The 18,920-nt window shown below is 42.7% G+C and overlaps 1 protein-coding gene across 1 annotated transcript; it reads left to right on the forward strand.

The window, feature by feature from the left end:
- The first annotated feature begins 3,675 nt into the window (after nt 1–3,675).
- Nucleotides 3,676–18,330, forward strand: LOC110985019 (uncharacterized). The gene is made up of 3 exons (XM_087142585.1): nt 3,676–4,279; nt 12,925–13,096; nt 15,925–18,330. Exons 1-3 carry the CDS (start codon nt 4,178–4,180, stop codon nt 15,984–15,986), a joined length of 336 nt encoding a protein of 111 aa, XP_086998711.1. The 5' UTR covers nt 3,676–4,177; the 3' UTR covers nt 15,987–18,330.
- The last annotated feature ends 590 nt before the right edge of the window (nt 18,331–18,920 follow it).

An 18,920-nucleotide genomic window follows, 5' to 3' on the forward strand; every position in this document is an offset into this window, starting at 1 on the left:
TAAAGATGCAAGTCTCGGGAGTGTTGGCTCATCACATTCTTGCACTGGCAGGAAGAGGTTCGGCCGTATCTCGAGCATCGAATATAAATCAGTATACTGCTCCTCCACATATTTTTTTACCTGGTCTTTCAGCTCTTCCTGTCCTTATAAGCAGATTTGTAATGACTAGAGTCATTGACTCGACATGAATCCGACTCACGTCACAGTTTTGGCGACTCGACTCGAGTCCTGACGGGTAAAAAGACTCAACTCGAGTCTCTCGTCAGGAGATGGCCGACTCGAGTGGAAGTTAATAATTGATAGATTCGAGACCCAAAATAAGGGCAAACGTCTTGGGAAAAAAGTTGCTAAGAGTTACAGTGCCGGTTTATAATCTTCGTGTCATGCGCTATTATCATCAAGAGTAAGTTGTGGCGTGAATACGTGTAGAAATCAGGAGGAAAATTTAAAAATGGCTAAAATGGCTCATTTTTATTTATCGCACTGTCTTCAAGTATCGGTGACTCGAATTGACTCGAACTATATACTTGACTCGACCCGACTATTTTGCCTAATGACTCGAATCGACTTCAGTCTCGGGACAATGACTCGAATCGACTCACAAAAACAATTAATTGGTTACCGGACGCGATCATCATGCGGTAGGCCCTACATGTAGCCGCCATGCACGCGTAAGTAATGACTACTACCGAGTTCCGCATAGCTACTCTAATAACCAATCAGCCTTCACCTTGTGAGGGCTTACCATCAGCTGCCTCAGGACGTTTCTTCCCGACCTTCAAATTTGAAAGGCGGAGCAAAACAAACCCTCAATCAGAGAAAACGAAACACAAACAACGTACCCTGTATGACAAAGCAATGAACATTTGTTCTCTTTCCTTGAAAGGAACGAACCCAACACTTGGACCCACGCGGACCAATTCGCCGCTTGTTTGGGGTCATAGTAAGCAAAGGCCACACCACAGAAAGCCTGTAATGTAAACCAAAAACTTTGCAGTTCTTTCGTCACTATTCTCACCGCTATCATTCGCCAAAGCTATGAAGTAAGGTTCGTAAACATCTCAGAGCACGGCTGTAGAAATGCCACTCACTTCAACTGTTTGCAAAAAGTGTTGAGTTGCGAAGATTGCTTTGACAAGATTAAAATAGCCATTACCAGGAACTTATCCAAATTTCAAGTTTTGCACATTTCCAGCAATGTGACAACTCATTTAACACGGCAGAGTCTGAGCAAACGCTTTGATTTAGGTCTTAGCCTAAGTAGAGCTAACGTACTTATTCGAGTCACATTTCAAGAACGTGCAAATTCGAGAATTCAAGCTGAATCTGTAGATTTGGCAGAAATTCTTTGTGAACTGACTCACGCTACCCCAAAGTTTGATAGCTCCGTTAACATTCCAAATCGGATATTAACAGACTTGGCATTAGAGCAAGCATGGTGCTCATTAAGGAAAGAAGCAAAACCCATCAATCAACACAAAACTGGAGTACCGAGCCACGGCGGCAAACAGACGAGTTCCACAGCCGGGATCACGGCGATTAACCACGAGGAACAGCACATCCGCTGCTAGAAAACCATTTGGCGAAACATCCCCGAACTCTTCAGGGACGATCGACATACAACCTCCCCCCCTCCCTGCAAGATGCCTTGAATGCGACATTGACCCGTAGAGAATAGACCTCCGCTAAAGTGTTCCGCAAGAATTCCACTTTCGTTATTGTTTATCAATCTTATGCTCTTGAGACTCGCACAGCTGGTCCGCGTCCTCCATCGCAGAGATGTGAGTCATTGTCAGCCACGAGTTGAAGGACATGCTTCCTTGAGGTAGAAAATTACATTCCATTGTTTTTCCACAGCTGCCAGTTCCTTTCTTGATTATTTGACTATTTGACTCCAAGAGCACACATATAATTCGTCATACATTATGAAGCGAGATATGAGACAGAGAGACCCCCCCACTTTGTGTTGGTCATTGTTCACTGGAATCTCGGGAATTCTTTTCAGACAGGGGGGGGGGTGTTAGGTAAGAATAGTCTACATTGTGTATAGGGATTTGACAATAAGGAAGGTTTCCGTCTCATTTCTTGATGGGTATACCTTCCTTGAACTGTCTTAATCGACAGTAGAAATGTACAGAAGCCCTGTTTTAATTTTTTTGGCAGCACTAGTAACATTGTAGGCCTATTACTCGAAGTCTTTAGAGAGCGTTTTCCCTATTGGTCAGTCTTTGAAGACGCTATTATTTCATATCAGCAGTACATCTGAATTGCTGTTGCCGTATCCGTTAATTGAAGTCCTCATGGTTGTAAGACCATGCGTATATATATTGCATAATACTTGTCAATGTACATAGTGAGACACGCTTTTCCCTTCTCCATTTTTTCCACAGCTACCTAGCTGGAAATGTAAAAGTATATATTAACGGCAACTAATTTTTCTGACGTCAAAGCATATCCGGCACAACACATTTGCTGACATTTAAAATCTGGGCCGGCCATTTAACTCATGGGGAACCCATTAGAAAGCTAATTGGTCTAAATTGCAAATGTCTATAAACATGTGCGTGGCAGTTATTAGAAGGCAGAGATGCAGTTACGCAGCGTTTGAAAAAAACAAATGTTTTGCCCCAGTCTTCTCTTGGAATGGAACAAAGAATTCAACGCTCGGCGAGCGAGGGTCGACCGTTGACCCTGTAGGATGAGGGGAATCACCCGCGGACTTTGGCGGTGATCAGTTGCGAGGCCCCCGGTTTCATGCAGGCTTGTAACGTGTCGCTTCGGCTTTAAGCCCACGCGCTGCATTAAAGGGGCACTGTCTCCGCTACTGCAGCCTACTTCATGCGGCGCCGCCAGCGAATGGAAAAGGGTACTAGGAATCATTTTGCAAGCGTCACGAGTGATTTGTTGCAGCTGTGACTCAAAGTGTCAATCAGTCCCGGAACAAACTGTAATAAGGGGTGACAAAGCCGACGGACTTTATTTCTGTGCATTTTGCAGATTAAGAGGGATTATTTTAGATAAAATGAGAGAACCACTTTTTAGAGCGTGCGCGTCAAAGTTAACCTCGCACAGAAGGGCCATTAAGGTTTAATGAAAGAATCCGCAAATGTGATTCTGGATCCGACCGTAATTATAAACTGGGAGAGTCCCATACAGAGTTTCATTATACTTGGATGTCGGCGTCGTATACGAACTATATTGAGTTGCGGTCCCCGTCAGACCTTGATGCAGCTGAGGTGGTTTATCTAGTAGGCCCTACACTGTATTATACATCCTTATCTGTGCCTTTAATTTAGCATGGTAATGGAGTGAAATGCTCAGTCATTTCGCACTGGGCTGGACAGCCACTGTGTAGACCTAACAAATGAAAAACGAAATGGTCATAAAACTTCAAACCTCTAGGCAATGAACTGAATGCAAATATTTTGTATGTTCCCTTGTCTTAACTGAACCAAAGCTTACTCCGCTGAGACAAAACCCTGCATCGTCAGCAAAAGTGAGCTAAAAGCCGTGCAAGCCCCTTTAAAGTTCCCACCACTCCACAAACCTGGCAAGTTTGGCTTGCACTTCCCCGGTCAACGTGTCTCGTTCATAAATCGTTTACCTGAAGTGCACTCACTCGAGTGCCAACCCCCACACACACGATGCCGCAGCGATGCGGATCACGGTTAAAAGGTGGCCTCCTCCTCTTCCGCAGTCGGGTCACGTGACTGCGACATTAATCACCGAGGGAGGAGGAACCGGTGACGTCACCAGTGACCAGTGACAGATATAAAAACATGACGCTGTCCGCAAACAAAACCATTTTTCGGCTCAAGTTTCCAACTTCGAAAGCGTCCGAGATACCACCCGAGTAAATGGACGGCTGCCACGCGCGGTTGAATGCAGGGTAATCGACAACAGCTCCTCATCCATAGAACGCGCACTTGGAGATCCCTTGTTTAGATATCCACCAAGATACATCAATATATCTAAAAGGAAGCACGGAGCAGACATCAACACTTTTCCTGTTAATACGAAGCCGTCATACTCAGCGAAGCACGGCACGACATTCCCACACGACAGACGCGCGAACTTTCGTGCTTAGAATACAGATCAGACAGTACTTTGTTTTGAACTTGCAAAGCCCGCGAATTGTTTGGTTCGAAGTCACACGACTCCTTTATCACACAAAGCAATGGATATGAAACCACAGAACGTGGTAGCGGTAATATGCATCGCAGTTAGTCTAGCGGCAGTCGTGCAGGCCAGCCGATACGGCAGCTTCGGAGAAGAAACAGTGAGTATTCCGTCTGTATTAATATCGTCTTTTGTTTGAATCATTCATAAATTACACCTTGATACTTTTATCACAGGGAGATACATGTAGGCCCATAATTCATTTCAGGGGTGTACATTAGAAGACTCAACGACAACGGATAGTGTTGTGTACCCGTTTTTTTGGTCAAAGGGTGTGCTTATCGAAGCTGATAATAATAAAAACTCGGTTGTCCTATATGCAAGTAGGAAACATAAGCCCTGATAAGGACATGTAAGAAAGACGCAACACCTGCCATTCAGGCCCAGAAAAATTGACGGCTTTGCTAATCATGTGTAATTTTTCTATTAAAATTGAATATACAAATAACTAAAGAGTAATTTGCGGTTCCGTCAGCTCTGTGCCGTCGAGTTCCCGTTGAAGGGTTCTGTAATCGAAACTCGGTGAAGCTGACTGGCTTCGCTTGTCAGCCTGAGAAGTCCGGGTATTTAGTCCGGCTAGCGAGCGACCGGGTGCAAAACGAATCTTATCCGGAAAGCACTTAGTTGTTCACCCAGAAGTACGGTAAGTACTGTATTTGGGTGTTGCTGGATATATCGATACAGATATTTGAGGCAGTTCTATTACCAAATAAAGCTTAAATGTAATCCTACGCTAAAATTCATTTAATGAAGGCGGAAAAAGTAATCCTATGGAATTTCACGTTGCTACAAGAAATCTCAGGCAAAAAGTGCAGTACTTCTCAATTACCTTGTATCTGTTTTCCAGCTGTCATATCAACTTGAAGCACGCACGATTTCCCCTAATAGGTACATCAGCTACTTGAGAAAACCGTAACACCAGATAGGGTCATGTTGAAGTAGGCCTATACGCTTGACCGACGGATAGGGCTCAGGTAACTCTTCAAACCTCCCGATGTATGAACTGATCTGGTGACCAGAATTAGAAGCCATAACCGTGGTGGTACTACGCTTGCGCATATGTATAGTACGCGCGCGTTAGATACCTCCTTGACAAATAGGATGCGTTCGAGCGAGCTACTCGTGTTACTCGTGTTAACACGAGTACTCTCCCGAAACGGCAGGAGTACGCCCTGCAGATCAGCGAGATTGCACTCCCCGTAATGCAGGAGTCTACTCCTGACCCAGGAGTAATGCGCGCGCATTCTCTATCGCGTTAACAGGAGTAACCGCGCGATCGCATCCATAGAATGGTGTAACCATTGATCTCCATTACAGTTTATATCGCGACGATTGTTTTGCATTGCGTTTAAACTTCCGTTTGCAGCCTGCTCTTATAAAAGATGCCTTATGTCCTTGAATATACTGTTGACTTACTGACTTGGTTAACAAACAGAGAGCCTACTCAAAGACATTTCCCATCGACCTGTGCGTAGATCAAGTGATCATCAACTGCAAGCTATTAATAAAAAAACGAGTCTACGTCAAAACACATGGAGTAAGGTGCGCTAAATAAGCAAAATTGGGTGGGGGAGCGCAAGCTGAAGGCGAAATGATCATAATTGTTACAGGGCACACGATACCCAATCAATAATTATGGAAGCGGTGTGCACAGTTACCAAAACTGCTTTTGGACCTTTGGCATTATAACGTCCTTTCGTCCAGAGTGGGTGTAATTGGACTGATGCTCTGCCCGATTTGATCCGGAAAGGTCACACATCGGATGTTGTCGCCCAGCAAATTGGTCTGACTCCGAAAACCGTAAAAAAAAAAGAAGAAAAAAAAAACAAAAACACACACACACACACACAAAACGCCAAAACACGAAGTCGAGCGAGGGATATGTTCTTGGCGCTGACTGCATGAGCCTGGGAAAGAAATGGGCGGGTCTCAATCGCTTAACTTGTATCGCCGACGCAACCGAATTGCCCAGAAATTAAATGTATTTTATACGTGGAAGCACTGAAGTGCTGCCTGCTGGCGATAGTTTACTGGAGACTAGTTTTCATGCCTCGTGAAGCTTCCCCCGTAGGCCTACAAATGTCGGAATTCAGTTCCCTTAGGGAAAAACCCTTCAGAGCCACGATTATAACCTTTATTCAAGTCGGGTGGAAAAGTATCACTGCTTACTTCGAGTGATTAAATGCTGTCCCTCGAGTTGCCTCAACAAACTGCTGGAAACAAGACTAAAGATCACCAACGGCACCGTTTCGATTGATCCTGACGCTAGACTTCTTCGACAAAATTACATTTGTGTGAAACTCACCCATCCATTAAATAAAGTAAACCGCAGGGATTTACAAATCTGTGGCTGTACGGTAAATTTATTTTGTTTGTTATAAATAGCTGCAATTAGTGAAATCGGCCAGAAAGAAAAGGGAATCCGTGGGTTCTCGTGTACATGTCACGCGCAAACAGACGTAGGGAACCAGGCTATTATTCAAACGATTTGTATCCCACGGGACTCAGAGAAATTACGCTATACATGCTGAAACAATTAGCCTATCTCAGTGCCGTACTAATTGCGAGGGCGCGGCGAAGGGTCAACCTCAACACATCCGCTGTTGTGACACACTTCCGCATTTCCCCGCAGTCACGTCAGGAAGAGATTTCAACGTTGACAGAAAATCTCATGATTGCTCCTGCGATCTCCCGTCTATTTTCCTGGAAGCCAGATCGCTGTTTTACGCAGACACAATATCGCTTACCGGTTATCGATGACAGTTTTGTTTCTAGTTGAGCAATACCGTGACGAGCGGGCCGTTCAAAACATGGATAAAATTGGACACCGTGGGCGCTCTTCTGTAAACCAAAGCGCAGCTTGTCTCTGGTGTTACTACAACAGTCTTTTCCTCTTAAGTTTTTGCCAGGAATAACTGTGCTGTTGTTTCAGACCAAACCTGTGACCGTACACTGTTTTATTTTGATCCGTTTCATATTTCTTGAATGACGGTGATCGCATGACACATCAGAGTTGTGCGCGGAGATGAGCTCTCTGAGTGCCCTTTCCAAATCCAATGCAATACAAGGAGGTCATTGATTGACCAAACTGCAGGTGCGAGGCAGGTGCCTATAACTGCTGAAATGTCTGTTTGTATTTGACATTAAATGCACCATCTTGCGACGATGAACCCTAAATGTTTTGCATTTAATAAGACGGACTTTTTTTATTTCGGTGTTGCAATGTGCTGGAAATTCAAATAAACGGCGGTGGTGTCACCACGCACGCGTGCGTTCTTAATTTTAAGGAGGGTGCATTTTGGAAATCAAATGCACTATGCGTATTAGTAACACAGTATGATGCAGAACAATGGTTGAAAAAGCATGATCAATATCGCGCGCAGATGACTTACACGCCAGCATGGTGCCACCACGGAATTGGCTCGTACTTCAGGTCGCCAAATTAGCATAAAGAAAAAGAAAAGATTTTCTGGCGGTGTAATGAACCACTTCTTCAGCTAATGTAGTTGCCATATTTTGACGAAGACGTCTCTTACACATGCAATAATGTGAACCTGAGAGTGAAGCCCGGAGGAAATGATTGGAAAATGGACACACGTTTTATTATGGTTCCTATAAATCAGTCTTCCAACGCATAAAGTTAGTAAGTGGCAATTGGGCTGAAGAGTTAAATTTCAATTTCCTAGTAGAATGGTGGAGTCCTCCCCAGTGCAGTTGGGTTGATAAATCAATGTCAAATGACATTCACTTAAATGGCTTTGAAACAGTTTTGTAATGAAAACTGGTGGACACTTTGTTTCCGTCTGGTCGTAGAATAACACAGCATGCATCAGCCGCCAATGGGATTCACATTCACCAACTTTAGTTCAAATGCATTTCGGTTTACATGAATACCATTTACTGCTGCAATTCAATACAGTTTCAATGAAGTTTTTTTGTTATCCCTGCTAAACATATAAACAGAATATCTCTTGGCCTCCCTGACCTCATGATATGATTGTATGTACAGAAAACTGGCAGATAATATAAATGTAACATCGAACGTCTTACAAGGAGCACACCATTTTGTCTAGAATTGAATGAGGTTGGATACTTGCTAGCCATTTCGTGTTCGAGAGGTTTACCCTATAGGCTCCGAGCTTGACCAAGTGAGGGCGCGATTTTCCTAGCGACGGAGGCTTTTTTGGTAGGAACCTCATTTCGCTGGTTCACCAACGGCTGTGAAATGCACATGTTGCGTGCGCGTCTCTACCAACGAAACGAAAACTCCCCACCAGCATGGCATTTTTCAACCAATGAGGAGATGCTTCTGCTCAAGGTGGATTACAGTATGTGGTGGCCACTGAACGGACCGAAACTGTTGCAGACAATAAAAAAGGTTTCTTTGTAATGCTGATAACCCTGTCGAGATTTATTCAAACACTGCATGGTGTTGCTCCAGGTAATGCTTTTCTGCTTAGAGGCAGACAACGCTTATACTCTGTCCTCTGAATCTGACTGCTCTCGGCAGCACCTTTCAAACCAGCACATCTAGTTGCCGACAGCTATACACAAACAAACGTACCACAATAAAAAGAGCTTTCTTGAGTTAGTACTGTTGTAACTCAATTACCAACGATTTCTGGTTTTCAGCGCACCTGCGACAAGTTTAGTATTTCGATCTAATGGACTAAACTCAGGATGGTACTTTGCATGTGATAACCAAAGGCCTTGCAACTCCCAGGTTAACACGAGTTCCTTTTTTTGGTCAGAAATCTGTTATTGAGATTTAAGACTTTCACAGTACTTTGAGTGGGAAGATACACGTAGAAGGAAACGAGTAAGCTGTGCTATCCTGAGAATGTCCTGGCATCCATCACATGTCGCACAGCAAGCCTTCAGCCCTGGAGGTCTAGCATTGAGCGACGCTCAGTCGTTTGTCAAAATCATTATCTCACCCAAATGAACCTGGATTGATCGAAGTCATCACTTTGGACAAAACAGGCACTTTGGACAAAACAGACACTTCCTGATTTCGCTATCCCAAGCATTGAACAATTCAGCTTCATCCTGCCTGTGCGAGGACCTCCTCTTTCTGTTCCACCTTTCGCGATGAAGAAGAACTGTTGAGTTGTTTGTACCTTCTAGTCTGCGTCAAGACCATATTGAGATGAGTCAATTTTGTTTGACAGATAGGTTTATAGATCTGCCGCAGAGTGGAATTAGTTACACTGATACTATGTGAACCCCGGGCAGGTTGTTTATATACATCACTGTGATAACAAAATATGACACTGACGATAATGCTGACGGACGACGGTGCTGTGACGACCTGCAGTTGTGATATAACCGGCGAGGTATAAACGACAATGGCAATCACGTAGGGACCGGGATGACAACGTAGACGATAGCAGCAGTGACATTAAAGGTCAGGGGGATCTAAACGACAGTGTCAACATGGACACCGAGCACGTTTCGACTACGATGACACCTAATGGCGTCAGCGAAGACGAAGCGAAGAATTTTGCCCGCACAAAGAAAAAAAGGAAGATCCATTCATGGGAATTTTTCATATAAACAAAGGCTACAAACATCGTGCTCTGCTTTTTCAGGCTATGCAGGTTACCAATAAGGGATAAGAGAGGATATTAAGTGTTCTTGTGCCCAACCTATTAATTAAAGCGACTACCGATTTTCCTCAGGAAAACATCACGTGTCAAGTTTGGGGAAGCAAATTCTCTGGCTGGCAGTGCGAGATCTCCAGCGCTACATATCAACAACTTGATGAAAAATTGGATTACCTAACCACCGGTAGCTTTTACTGATGCGCGCAATACATAGCCTGGCCACCATTCTCGTAGGCAGTCCAAACATGGTATGCGAAGTGGTTTCCAGATTCTCAATCAAGGCTAGCTGTGGGGGATATGACTCGGGTCCAGGCAAAAGGTGCCCGCAACGAGAAACACGCAAACCGTGCCGAAACTTATATGTTGCAAAATACCCGCAGTGTTTCCACCAAATTTAGACCTTAATCAGTTTAGCCGTAGCGTGCTGAAATCTGTGTTTATCCGGACAATGTCTGCCTCATCAATATCTGTTCAATTACGGCCCTCTTGTATCCGGAGGCAGAGTCGGATGACAACGTGGTAAATATTTTGAAGGTCTGGGTAGCAGTGACGTCACACGGTGCTGACATACCCCTGCGGTTCCCTGCCGACAGCACCTTTTAGTAAATTAACCTTACGAATGCTAGCTAACGACCGATTCCAACATACCTGGAAAAAAGTCAACAGTGTTCGACAGTTAACTGGAAAAGTACCATTTCACTGACGTATATGGCATTTTTGCTTAATGAAACGAAACTTTATTACCAGTGGGTTTTTGTATGTTTGTCTGGTTTGTTGTTGTTAGAAACAAAAATACCCTCGCCAGAAGGGTCACTTTGAAAAGATCTTTTACACAACAGCACTTACGAAAGACTGTGTACATGCAAACGTTAATCTAATTTGGTTGTCTTGACTCAATCAGTCAGCCTTTAATTGTACATGATTTTGTGTGGGAATGCCGTCGTTGATTTCTTTTTCTCTTTTTTTGGGTGGTTGCTGCGTTGTTGAAATCAAGATAATATTTGAACGTTTTTCGAACGGCGATAGTTAAAGTGGAGATTTTTTTTCCAGAGATTAGTTTGGAGAAACTTCTGACATCTTCAGGTTTGTGACCAAGAGACGCTGAGATATCAAGGCGGAGTGGTGAAACTCCCAAGCTGATGCCACACTCGGTTTGGCTGGTGGGATTGCACGTTTTCCCCTCGCTTCTTTTTTTTCTCCTCCAGCTAAGATTTCACACTGTGCGCTCAGGATTAAGCAGCGCAGAGACCCTGTCCAAATGCTATGAATCTAAAGTGGCATTCGATGACTGAGGTGCTGCCAGTCACGAGCAAACGGTACTCCATTCCCGGTATACTCATCAGGCCCCTAGAAGGAAAAAAATCCGTTTCTGGGGCAGGTGGGTTTAACTTACTGTGCAGGTAGCATGCTGTGCGAACTTGTTTGCAATATCTTTCCTGTCCGTTAATCAGGTTTCACAAGGATATAACTTTGGGGATTCTATAAAAATTCTTAGATTTTTGAAGAAAATGTGTACCATATTTCTCAACGTATGCTGAGCTTGTTTTTGGAAGTTTCTTAGCGGGTAATATTTTTCATTACAACAATTGTGCCCGGAAGCAGGTACGTAACGTTTGAGAAACATAGTAGACTGTGTAAAATACGTGTTTATATAGCAGAATAATTTTGCCAGTCAGTGTGAATAACTCAGGCGTAGTATCTCATGAATTATCAAAATTTCTCTGCTTCCCAATAAAAAATAGAATACAAACGACAGTTTAATGTTGGTGTGTTTATTGCGCAATGAAAGTGGTACAAAGATCATAATTTATTTGGTAGTCTTAAAAACGTGTAAAAGTGCAACTCGGATACGTTAACAATCGCTTTCTCCGGTTTTACCAAAACACACAAAAAATCAGGAGTAAATCATCTTCAGAAATTGATGAAGGGTATTTCTGCCCGTAAATAAGGAACTTTTTGGAACCAGTCAAGTGCGACACTGTAACAGCTTTCGCCTGATGGAAGGCGCCGTCTCACTCGATTTCCACACGGTGAGAAAAAAAGTCGTGTCGTGGTGCCCATCCTCATCAGATGGCTTCGCGCCTCACTTCGTCAGTCACGATGTAAATTCGGAGACTGCACACGACACAGATCGTTGACTCCGAACGAGGACCGACTTGCATATGATTAAGTTCACTGGTATGTGAGAAAAAGGTGTGTCGTGAGCAGAAACAAGATTTCTTGCAAAGCACACGTTCTCCCCTCCATCCACTTACTTTTGCAAATACCTTTCCCTCAATGTCACACAGTCATATTCTCTAAGCATTTCCACGCGTCTTAGCATTCTCTGATGACTTTCGCGGGACCGGTGGTTCAGTTTGCGCACGTACGTTTCATGGGCCGAGCAAAAGACAGACAGTGACAAATGTCCCAATCTGTAAGAGACACCGCCAAGGGTATTGCGCAGGGAGATCCGTAATTCACATTGTCAGGTTTCCCTCTTGAAAAAATTCTCCATACCACCGATATAACATTTATCTTTCCTGGCTCATATACATAATATTTCTAACTGAGGCAAGAAAATCCTATGCATTTAAGACTTCAAGTGTCTCAATTCCAGTTATTCGAGTAGTAATTTTGCAGTGAATGATAATTTTGAAATTTTAGTGACTTATTTCAGTGAATAGTGCAATGTTCTTTGAATACATAATAGTAAGCATGTTCACGATTTTTTTTTCTTGAGCGAATTTGGGGATCACAATTAGAACGGACCCACCCTTTCACAAACAATGTATCCATGAAATTAAATCATGGAGCCCTCATTGGTCAGCAAAACATAGAAACTTTTAAACCAAAAAGAAGAGGAGAGTGTTGCACAAAATGTTTCCAAGGAAATTCACTTGGTGGTCTTTTTACATTCAATTTGAAAAACCCTCTCACAGTTTCTTTAGTTTTTTTTTACTTTCTAATGATTTGTTTGTGATTTTAGCATTGTCAACAATTGCATGATCCAAGCTGGGTGTGCCACACCGTTCAGCTAAGTTTATCATATACTTCATATGATAAGTACTGCATTTTTCTAAGGAGAAATAAATATTAATCGTAAACAGCTCAAAGACAGACGTACTACATGTTGTTATGTTACTTTCTATTTCAACAGTGTCAGCCCAATGAATTCTGCCTCGGCCGTCGCTACAGAAACAGAGTCCAGACTTGCGCATGCCCAGACGAAGTCCACGAAATCGACGGCCTTTTAGTATCCATTCCCACGCATTGCCAGTACGACTACCGTAAACGTCACTTCCTGTGCAGGCCAAAGGTCAATTACGAAGGTACTGACGAGCATGGTCGGTAGGAATCATGTATGTCCTATTCACATCTCATTTAACAATGCATGTTCATTGTTGTTTTTGTCCTTTATGTGAATGTCGGTTTCATCTTTGACTTTATTGATATGAAGGGCCAATTTTGTTCTGCAACTCAGTATGGCGCATGCTTATGTTTCTGGGACGAGGGAATGCTTTCTTGCAATGAAAAAGCATTAAGTGAACTTATTTCAAAACAAGGCACCTCGTTACACATGCATTTGATCTAGATTGCCGTAAACCCAAAAGACCAACCCCACCAGCCATGAAACCGAGCAATGTCAACATGCACATTTGTGGATGTGGGTACGTAGGACAGTCACAGTGCGAAAGACAAACTGTATAGTGTTACAACAGCAGTACATGACAGATAAATATGCCATCATTGATCAATATTAAAGGGTATATACTTTTTTGTTTTCTTAGACTCACGTTTTTGCGTCTTTATACTCGTCTTCAATTAGTCAAATTTTGTGAAACCCTTTCGTGAAACACCTTTTTAAAATTAAACTTTAAAACATGTTCAAGCTTTTCTGGACAAGTGAGGGCGCTGTTGTTTTAATGTAAATCATGGGCGACACTGTTCAGTTTACATGTTATCATGTTCAAATTTTGAACGCCTGAAAAAAACGTTTGAGATAAGATTGCTTCCTGGCTCCCTGCCGTGTGCTTACATAACAATAAATTGCCAAATAGTTATATTTACTACATCAGAAGACCAAAAATTCCAGAATGTTTTTGTGCAACATTGAGGTTCTAAAACTTGGATGAAACCACAGTTTCGCTTATGAATATGCAAAACGGCGTTGTCATAAAAACCAAAAAGGCTCTAAATACAAATAAACATAGCAAAAGGAAAATTGAAAACAAGGTTAGTTGCAACAAAAAGGTCCAACTTCAAGGGTTGCAATAAAATTATTATATTACATAGTCCCTTTAACTGATAATGCCCCCTAAAGAAATCAACTGAAAACTGATAAGAGAAATGAGTGTATTATTTGAAGTGGCGTGACCACAGATGAGCATTTGGAATCAGACGAAGTAACATTAAACACCTGTGGGTAAAATTCTCACTACTGCGCTTGAAATGTACATGTACACATAGCGCACGCTGCACTGCGTGGGAGTATCTTGCCCGGTGAGACGACACGGGTCAGCCCCGAGCCGTTCGATTATCTCCGACGTCATAGTCGGAACTCACACGGGTCAACCACCAGAGACATTGCTCACGGAGCGGAGTCAGTGATGGTGGAATGACGTCGCACGCATGTGACGTCGTTCCACCATCAATGACTCCACAATGCAGCCAACAGCTGAGAAAGGTCCGCCATTTTGCATGGGCGACCACAACTTCTGCAAGAGGTTCGACCTTGGTAGTCGACAGCTTTTGCTTCATGATACACTTTAGCTGCATTGGTGTCAAAGAGTGAAGCTATTTTAAAATAGGGAGGTTTTTTTAGTGATCCAATAACTGTCTGAGATTTTTAAACACTCTTTGAACTGTTCAGTTGTTTTGGCACCGATGGCAAGACATAATTTGAACCCACAACTGAGCAAAATCTGCACCACTGCGTTCCCCCGAATGTCGGCCTTTAATAGTTTGTATATGCGATGCAAGGGGAGGGGGTATTAGCCCGCGTTTAGTGGCTTTACCCATCATTACTTGCCCAAGTCAATCGGCAAACTACTCGAACGCTCCCAGTAGGGCACAGTGATTATGACGCCACTGAAATTCCGTCTACATTTTGGCACCATTCGTCGTAAGCCTGAAATGCGGTCGCGGAAAACTTGCTGAAAACAAGGCTATGTCAGAATGAACTGACCACGTCTGGGAGTGGCACTCTCGTCTATGGGACTTTGATAGAGCTACTCATTTAGGTTGCTTCCATAGACGAGTAGGCCAGTTCTAGCCCCAGTTGTAACTTCGGGCACATCAAGAGAGCTGTGGCACATCATATTATGTAACTCATCGACGAGACTTAGTTCAAATCCCACAATACCAACACATAGTTAAAAATGGTGAAAACAGTCAAAATTATTTGATTCCACAGTATTTAATTGGAAGCTATGATAAACAACCCAATCAGTTTGTTAGCACAAGAAATATGAAAACTCTTATATCGTACTTAATTATTTTGGCCTGATTCAAACATTGAACTTTATTTTATCCCTCCTTTTAGAAGCAAAGGCATTTCAGATTTCTCTTGGACTTAATGCCTAAGCCAACATTAAAAATATGAGAATATGTAAAAATAAAAGAATGTGTATAGACATTGGCGTTGAGATAGCAGTCATGGATATTTCGTGAGATAGCAGTGGTTTATGTCGTGAGACAGCAGTGGTGGATATGTCGTGAGATAGCAGTGGTGGATATGTCGTGAGATAGCAGTGGTGGATATGTCTTGAGATAGCAGTGGTGGATATGTCGTGAGATAGCAGTGGTGGATATGTCTTGAGATAGCAGTGGTGGTAACTTGTGAGATAGCAGTGGTGGATATGTCTTGAGATAGCAGTGGTGGATATGTCTTGAGATAGCAGTGGTGGATATGTCGTGAGATAGCAGTGGTGGATATGTCTTGAGATAGCAGTGGTGGATATGTCGTGAGATAGCAGTGGTGGATATATCGTGGGCTGAGTGAATGGTCTGCGTATGGTGGATCATAACGACTTCTCGTGGTCTGTTCTAGGATTTCACAAGCCCGGTATCCGTGACTAAATCCAACCGCTGTTGTTGGCTTGTGACATGCTGTAGCAAAGGCATTGTGTGACTAATCCAGGTACGATTCTATTTTCAGATGGACGCCCTGGAAGCTTCATCTCCAGACTTTTCAACGAATTCACCAACAAGAGGCGATAATGTCAAAGAGTTCTCCATACCTACGGGGTATCCTTATGGACTTGATCGATTTTTTTTAATGGACTGTATAGTTAATCATCGTCAACACACAACGTAATTGAGCCGCTCGGCTATTTGTACATGGACCACACTTAAAGACTGAACGAGCCTATCCAAAGTGGCCTCTAAATAGCAACAGCCGTGAGACTGCGGTTACTGGATATGAATGGACCGTCAACTTTGAGCCAGCCGACCACCAGCTTGAGTGCTGCAGAGGAAGTAGTTACTTTATTTACCCATAATGCCCAAACTCAGACTTTCTTTGAAAACCCACTAAGGATTTGCAGACGAGCGTAAAATTAATTGGATTTTGAAATAAATTTCATTCTTTATAACTCGTCAATTACGGCAATATCTACTGACAGCAATCGCAAGTACAGTGTAATAGGGAGAAATGTGTTCGTATGAGTTGAATTGTTATACATGTATTAGCAACTTATAAAACAATCTCATCCGTTGCCCTTTGCAGTAAGAGCACGAGCAAACTACGGCCGGTAATGGACACATCATGTTTCGCACACGCGTGCTGAGCCTTGTGCGCGAAATCTATTTCAACAACCTGAACGTGCGTAACCCTCTGAGCTGTCCAGCAACAGCCGAGCGCATCCAAGCAAGGAAACGCAGCATTAATGACAACACCCTTCGGTGTCAAGTAAGAGAGTTTGACAAACATGAACATGTTTGATTCAAGTACATTCACAAACCCTTTAACTGGCCTGTTGGCTCCGGGATTTAAAAAAAAATTCAACATCGTATCACACTCTTGCGCAAGCAGTAAGCGCACACAAAACATTTTTTGGTAGGACCATGTCTGAATTACTTGGCTGCGGCTTAAAGATCACGCACGAAAATGTTGCAGGTAAAGCCACTTCGATTAGAGTTTTGCACAGTTTCACGCGGCCGAGTAATTCGGACACGGCTTCAGCTTGTGACTCGCCGAAATGCACGCATTCATCGAGCCAAGAACGTGCTGAAAGCTAGTATGACTGCGGTGATGACACCATTGTATGGGCCTCGAGCTGGACCAAGAGAGGGCGCTATTTTCTTAGCATTGGATGCTCCTTTGGTCGGGATTTGACTTAGCTGGGTCGTGAACGAATAGAAAATACACGCGTTACAGTTGCATTACTACCAACAAACTGAGCACTCTCTATCAACAAGGCTCTTTTCAACCGATGAGGGATGCTTCGGCTCAAGGCGGCTAGGCTGGTTTATACTCCATACTAAAGTGGAAGCGAGGCGAATTTGACGTCAGCAAACACTTTCAGCCAAATTCGCTTGAGCTAAGATCTCAACTTTTGCAACTTTGCAAAACGAAAATATCTGAGGTCACAATTTCGCTCACCAGTTCTTTTTTGAGTCAACATAAACCGGTCTTGATTGTATCTATTTGGAGAAGACCACTCTCTGACATCGTTGTAATAATCTTTGGATTTTCTTTTAGTGTTTTGTGGTGTGTTTGCAATTTATCAATCGTCGCAACGCACAGTTAGTTTAATGGAACCATTGCCATAAAACTATATTGATTATTAAAAATTAATTGATACAGACATGTGAGATAGACAAATTCTGGGATGTCATGCAATTAGATCCAATGCTAGTTGGAGTAATGGTGTATAAAGCCAACTGTATTTATTATGTCAAGTATTTTCAAACATTTTAATATTTGCCTTGTGTAATCGTATACTATGTGCATATACTAATTATTGAAATTGTTTTGTCTTGGTTGCTATCTTTGAGTGTTGTGATTCGTATATCTTTCAATGTATCGGAAAAATGGAACAGTAAGGTTATGTTTTGTGATGGTAACGTCGTTTCCAATAATTGATAATAATCACGTAATCTGAAACATAATCAATATTTAATAAGATTGCTTTCAATTTTAATGTCGAGTTGATTCTTTTGAGTGGTGCATCGACTCAACTGAAGCCGTCAGGCAAGACATTCATTCGTACGCTTTCTTTGTAGTATCCACCGTATAACTATGTTAACGGAAAAGCATTTGTAATGATGTATACATAGGTATTGGATTAGATATAAATGCACGCTCATTTTTTTACTAGTCCATTAGTACGTGTTTGGAAGTTGCTAATTGCAAAATGGGCTAGGTGGACAGAATATTGGTCGTTTATGTTTTTCACCTATGGTTTGCCGATTTCCCCGTTATGTTTGTGCGTTTAATACCTAAGTTGTTTGTGTAAATTCTGGCCTTGAGCAGGAAATGTGAAATCCTCTGACGTTGCATGTGAAGCCAAACAACTTTTGCTTGATTTGAAATAAATATCTATCGTGACTAGTACCAATACATCTTGCATATTCCTAATTTTATATGTCCAAAAGTAAACCAGATTTAGTCCAGTAGAGAAAGTCTGGTTCGCCAGAAAAAAATTTACAGATTTAATTTGTATATTTTAATGCCATACATGCCCAAACTAAAAAGGCTTAAAATGCACAGCGGACAGTCTCTACCTAACAACTGACAAAGGTAAACATTACAAAGTTCAAATACAGTCCGCTCGGCATCAATTCAGAAAATGTCAGATGAGCATGAGGGAAGGGGAACAACCTACTGAACTGTGAAATAACAAAACACTCCAGGCACCGTCAAGTACCGGCGGTTGTTCTGGTGCAAGTCTCACGTGGCTGCAGCGGGCTGGTGTTTTCAAAGATGGCGGGTCGCATTGCATGATGGTCCCAGGGGACGGGGATCCGTACAAGGAATGCTGCCGACTTCGACGGCCAACAGGAATTGAAGTGGGGTGTTTAAAATTAGTCGCCCGTCTCTGCTGGGTGGTTATTTGCATTCATCTGCAGATAAGGAATCCAGACTTGAGCCTGAACTCACCGTTTTTGAAAGTTACTTGAACTCAAATTTTTGATTTGTGTACAAGTATC

The sequence above is a fragment of the Acanthaster planci genome, linkage group LG10, assembly GCF_054643075.1.
Source record: "Acanthaster planci isolate LZ-2023a linkage group LG10, COTS_SCS, whole genome shotgun sequence".
In the NCBI taxonomy this organism is placed as follows: Eukaryota; Metazoa; Echinodermata; class Asteroidea; order Valvatida; family Acanthasteridae; genus Acanthaster; species Acanthaster planci.